This window comes from Thalassophryne amazonica, chromosome 11 (genome assembly GCF_902500255.1).
Source record: "Thalassophryne amazonica chromosome 11, fThaAma1.1, whole genome shotgun sequence".
NCBI classification, from domain to species: domain Eukaryota; kingdom Metazoa; phylum Chordata; class Actinopteri; order Batrachoidiformes; family Batrachoididae; genus Thalassophryne; species Thalassophryne amazonica.
Genome location: NC_047113.1, coordinates 53,894,058 through 53,900,029, shown reverse-complemented (window position 1 = coordinate 53,900,029; position 5,972 = coordinate 53,894,058). Strand labels below are relative to the sequence as shown.

The following is a 5,972-nucleotide window of genomic DNA, read 5'->3' as shown; positions in this document are numbered from 1 at the left end:
TACTCCTCATAGAAGCTGTGTGATGACGTGCGCAATGCGAGTGTCCAATCGGAATTCGTTCACGTCACATGGTTTTCCAAAATCCAATCGTAGGGCAGATTTACCTCACGTGGAAAAGCCAAAGATTGTTTTCAGGAGTGATGTGTTACTAGTTGGCCCGTTTGAATAGCCCCCTGGGTGCTCCAATGAGTACATACTATTAGTATATACTCAGTGCGCCCTGCGCCATTACGCACAGCGATCAGTGAAAGCAGGAGCACACGGAGAGCCTCTGATGACAATCTCAATCAAACAAAGAGTGTGTAACTACCAGGATTACTCCACTAGTTTGTATGTGAATGTTACTGGATAACTCTGTTGCTTTCTCGGCGTAAAGCACTGTTTACCATATCAATGGACAACAAAACGCACGGACCATTTTGTATATATTGTTCAAAATGTGCATTTGTGTTTACTGTTTGGACCTTTTTGTTTTTCAGTCTTTCACACAAGACCTCAAATTACCTTTATAAAGTGTCAAAACAGTTGTTTATTATAGTTTGCTGTGTGTTTTGAATAAATGCGTGTGGAAAATTATTTTTCCCTTTATTTTTTTCCTTGCCTATTTTTGATAGTAAACCTTTATTACACTTATAAAACACAACAAAACATATATATTCTGAAAGCACAGGTTGTCCTGAAAAAAAAGGAGATATAAAACTTGATTGTGGGATGCAGGGAGAGCTGTTAACAGCAATAATAAAACATTTATGCCAGTCGAGTGAACTGTCCAAAAAATGACCTCGGACCCCAGATCGTTAACTTTTGGCAAAAATAAGATGGGCTGACAGCCAAAAACCACTTTACAGTTGTGTTCCTTGCCCTCATGTGGAATTTACTTGTTAATATAGTTTATGGTTTGTCTATAAACTATTTAAGTACATCTTTCAGTGCAGTAGAACTCAGAGTAGTTCCAACTTGGGGTATTTGGACAACATACAGACAAACAATAAAATAAAATCAGAATCAGAATCACCTTTATTGTCATTGTAATTTACACTGCAATGAGATTTGAGTGCAACTCCAAAAGGTGCTTTTCCGAGGTGAGAGTAATTATTAGCCAAATAAAAGATAATAAAATTTAACAAAATAAATTATTTAAATATATGTACAAATAAAAATAAAATGTGGACAAAATATAAAATGTAAAACGGGAAATTATGTACAACTGTGGAATGATATTGCACAGGAAAATATTGCACATGGGTACAGATATTGCACAAGAAACTTTGAAAAGTGCAGATTAATGTGGTCTGTGATTGTTCAGTGCAGTGATTGTGCCTGAGTCTGTTTGTCCTAGTTTTGATTAAATATGTGCATATCCTGTATTTGTGCGTGTAGGTTTTATAGACTGCATGCATTTGACCCATTTTACCTTTTTAAAAAACTATCTCCAGATACATAGATATGTTCATTCAGGTAATGATGCACTTGTGTCATTGCAGATCTACATTAGTGTATTTCTGTGGCCGCAGCGCGGATGAAGGCAGTTCCTGCGGATAAGCCCCGCCCCCTGGTGCATTTCTGTGGGAAGAAGCAGCCGCGGTTGAAGGATGGCCTCACCAAGGACGATCACCATTGTGGCCCTTTCTTTTGCTCTGGGTTTATTTTTCGTCTTCATGGGGACCATTAAACTCACTCCGAGGCTAAGCAAAGATGCGTATAATGAAATGGTGAGTAAACGACGGAGAAAAGCCCATCTTGTGTCTGTGCGTGGAGAAAGGCTTTTGTTCTTATGGTGCACGAGAAAAGGATAATTTATTCACTTACCTGCTTTGGTAAAATGCACTTAGCCAGTGGAAACGTATGCATGTAAAATGTACTGTAACATCACGATAGCACATGCATTATAGGCCTGCATAAGATATTTTGTCAGTGGTATTGATGATCTTTAAATACTCCCTTCAGTGCAGGTCTGTTGAAATAGTGTCAGTCTGAAATAATAAGACATTTATCACTTGTAAAGCAGGCAGTTCAATTTATTCATGCAACACAACATGATGCACACGGAAATATTCCTATGTAGATTGATTTTATTGAATATGCTGCAGCAACAAGGCTTTTCCATTCACATGACAGGTGCCTTGCTCAAAAGAACAATGGCGGCGCATTCCAGCAAATTCTCTCAAATAGGGCCTGAGAACCAACGTCACGCCGCGTTGCATTATGGGGTGTTTTTTGCCATGTTTGGAGCTAGTGTAGTAAGCACTGTTATTGAACTAAACTATAAGGGCACCTTTAAGAGCATATTCCTCTGCCACTCTAATGAGAGACACTAGAATACTTTGTGTGTGTACATGTTACGGCACCGTGAGAGTCTGATAGTCATTTTACAGGAGACCAATAAGGCAGATTGTTAATCTAACCCTGTTGGTTGTGTATATATCCAGGAAATATGTTTTTTGGAGTATACAGTAAAACTCACATATGATGGATTCAGGTGGACCAGCAAATTTTGTGTGTTATAATCGAAATCCACAAAATGTATAAAATGAACAAAATCTGGTTTTGTATAAAATGGACAAAATCCGTTAATAAGTATGTAACAAATTAGTTACAGTCAAGAGGTGCCGAATGATCTATGGGGACTCCCCAGCACCAATTAGGTTTACATATATCCTTGATTAAATGCCTGACCTTGAATAGGGGCCTGCCTCTTTTAATGACCGGTCAAAACTTTGTCTGAAAAAAATAAGTGCCTGCCTTAAATATGCGCCAGGTATTATGTGCATTAAAAAGGTTATATTTGGTCGAATCACTCTTTTTTCTAAGTCTGCTGTGGAGTGGTACCTTAAAATTCTAAAGCTTGATTTATGGTTCTACAACGCTGTAACTCCATGGCCATGCAGTGACGTTGACGTGCGCATGACCCTTTTAAAATTCTCCGTCACGTTGGTTGGTGTCTTAATGCAATTTACCATAGGACCAGTGGCTTTTCTGGATCAATTTGTCCCTCAATGAGCTCTACTTCTTCGATCATCATTCTTTATATATCATCAACCTCCAAACCAATGGTACATGCAATTTCTGTCCATGAATTGCAGGTCATTTGAGTGTCTTTGTAGTTTTTAGACTCTGTGTTGTAAAGTTGGTCATATTTGCGGACTTTTTTGCCAAACATATTTGATCCATGAACGATATGTAATTGTTGTACGCACTGCAAAAACTATTAAAATATGACAGGAGAAGAAGGAGTGAAAACAGAAATGACCAATCACAGCCCTTGCAGTCTTTGTCGTTTAGCTGGTGCATGTCAGGCTACTGGAAGGGTTTGCAGCCATGCAGAGGGCTCTGATCTAAAGTGGTTGTCTTTGGTTTGTCACACCCAGGGTTATGTGTGAAACGTAACACCATAATACAGTGCAAGCAACAAGCAGCATTTTATTAATAATCACCTGCCTTGAATTATGGCCTTTTTTGTCCAATGTGGGCAAAAATCCGTTATACAAAACCTGGTATATACAGTGTTTATTACATGGGAAACTATACAAACGCATTGGGACTTTGACTTTTATCCAGTGAGTGTGAGTATCTGCTTTATATGATGATGGTTTAGGTGAGTTTTACTGCAGTGGTGTAACTTTATGACGTTTAGTGACATCATCATGACATCCCTTGGACCACGGAAAGATAAGGGTGAAACTTTTTTCATAATGTTTTAACAACTGGAAAAAAGGCAAAAAAGGAAATATTTTGAAGCAGATTCAGATTACCACCAACATTATTAAAACATATTTTGAGCTTTTGTCTGCACTCAAATGACAGTGATCATATAGTAATAATTATGTTATTACATACAGTGAGGCAAACAAGTATTTGCTAATTTTCCCAACTGTATAAAATGGAGAGGTCTGTAATTTTGATCGTTGGTACACTTCAACTGTGAGAGACAAAATTGAAAAAAAAAAGATTGTATGATTTTTAAATAATTAATATGCACTTTGTTGCATGAAATAAGTATTTGATCACCTACCAACCAGCAAGAATTCTGGCTCTCACAGACCTGTTAGTTATTCTTTAACACAGTAAATTTTGCAGAGTAAAATATACTCTGCCAGGATAACATTTGGTCTCAGTCTGGTCTCTTCATTCATTTTAGTGTCAAATTCACAAATATTATAACAAGTTTTTGATTGATGGACAAAAAAAAAAGAAGGTTGGATGGCATCTTAGAATCACGTCTCTGACTTTGTATGTCTCTGTGTGGAATATGTTTCCTTCAGTGATGAAGGTTCCTTCCACAGACGCTGCAGAAGGTTACTTTGGAAGGTACTTAGGCCCCATAATGTATACAGAAAATACTCACAGTGATTACTTAAACTGATTCAGATTCAACACAAGTAGTTGTATAATTACTTACATATGTTGATTGTATTGTTGGCAGGGATTTAAAGTCTTCTTGTTTCTTTTCCTTTCAGAAACGGGCATACAAGAGCTATGCCAAAGCACTGCCTGGTCTGAAAAGATCGGTATCAGCTCAGTCCTGCTTCGTAAGATCATTGGCTCTCTGGAGGTGGGCTGTGGCGTCGTACTCACCCTGGTGCCGGGCAGACCAAAGGATGTGGCCAACTTCTTGCTGCTGCTGGTCATGTTGGCGGTCCTCTTTTTCCACCAGCTTGTCGGAGACCCTCTGAAGCGATACGCCCACGCTCTAGTCTTTGGCATTCTGCTCACCTGCCGACTGCTAATTGCCCGTCAGGGTGATGACAGGCCAGAGAGAGAGGACAGTAGGGAAGAAATGCACATTAACGATCAGGAAAAGAACAAGGTCAAGCAGTCCTAGGCCCCTCCTTCACTTTGGTCCAAACTGCAGTGACTGGGAAACTTGTGAACATATGGATTGTTAAAATTAAAAATTTTGAAGGTGATCACTTCCAGTAATAATGTCCCTCGCATATCATCCGTCCCATCCAGCCACTGAGTGATTTTACCATTTACTGTACTACTATGTACTCTTATTGTGAAATTCAGAATCCTTCTTCCATCCATCTGTCCATGCATAACTGCGGACAAACAAACCTGTGAAAAGCTCAGCTCTCTGTCAATAGTTCATCCTGTCGACCTTTTCTCGACCATATTTATTTCATCATTCAGTGTCTCAAATGTTGGCGTTTTTGTTTTTGCTCATATATGAATTTCATCTCAGCTGCACGTTAATGTGAAGCTTGTTTTTTATACTGTAGGAATAACTGATATTAATTACAATGTTTTAATTCAAGCATGTTATTTAGTTACCAAAACCACAATCTTCACTGTTGATTTTTATTTAATACAAAGAGTATTTATTGAACGTTCACTTCTCATTACAAAGCAGTGTTAGCTTAAAATTTGAAAAAAAGAATAATTACTTATTGGTCACTGTTGGACCTCAACAAAAATACACATAGAATCCTTTTCCTCAAAATAAAATTATGTTTCTGCTGCTAGCCTGTGTGGCAGAACATTACCACATAAAAAAAAGCATTTGCCTGTTAAAGATACAATTTTGTGTTTTGCTACTTCATAGCTAGAGTCTTAAACAAAATACTCACGAAAATATGACTTTGGGGGTTGCCCCCCCCAAAAAAAAACAACCTTGAGGATATTGCTTTTTTCATTTGGATTAGATTAATATGCTATCAGTGTATTTTGGGATTTGCAATATTTCTGTAAATGATATACTTAAATAAAGAATCTGAGGTGAGACTAAATACATGTTTGGTTATTAGTACTTTTATTCAACAAAAGCCATTCTTCAATACAATTTGTTTACTGCAAAATGGGATTTTTATTCAAATGTGCACACAGTATTTATGATTAATTCAAAAGATAAGTTTTGTTAAAAACTGCCCAAAGATAGGTGCGCCAAGCTTGTGGCATCATATTCAAGAAGACTTGAGCCTGTATTTGCTGCCAAAGGTCCACCTGGGGTAAATTCAGTTGATTGGACATGA

The 5,972-nt window shown here is 37.8% G+C and overlaps 1 protein-coding gene across 1 annotated transcript; it reads left to right on the top strand.

The window, feature by feature from the left end:
- The first annotated feature begins 1,539 nt into the window (after positions 1-1,539).
- On the top strand, positions 1,540-5,726 carry tmem35 (transmembrane protein 35). Its single transcript, XM_034181859.1, is given in 3 exon segments — positions 1,540-1,712; positions 4,458-4,503; positions 4,506-5,726. Coding segments are annotated over 3 exon segments (483 nt in total). The 5' UTR covers positions 1,540-1,592; the 3' UTR covers positions 4,823-5,726.
- The last annotated feature ends 246 nt before the right edge of the window (positions 5,727-5,972 follow it).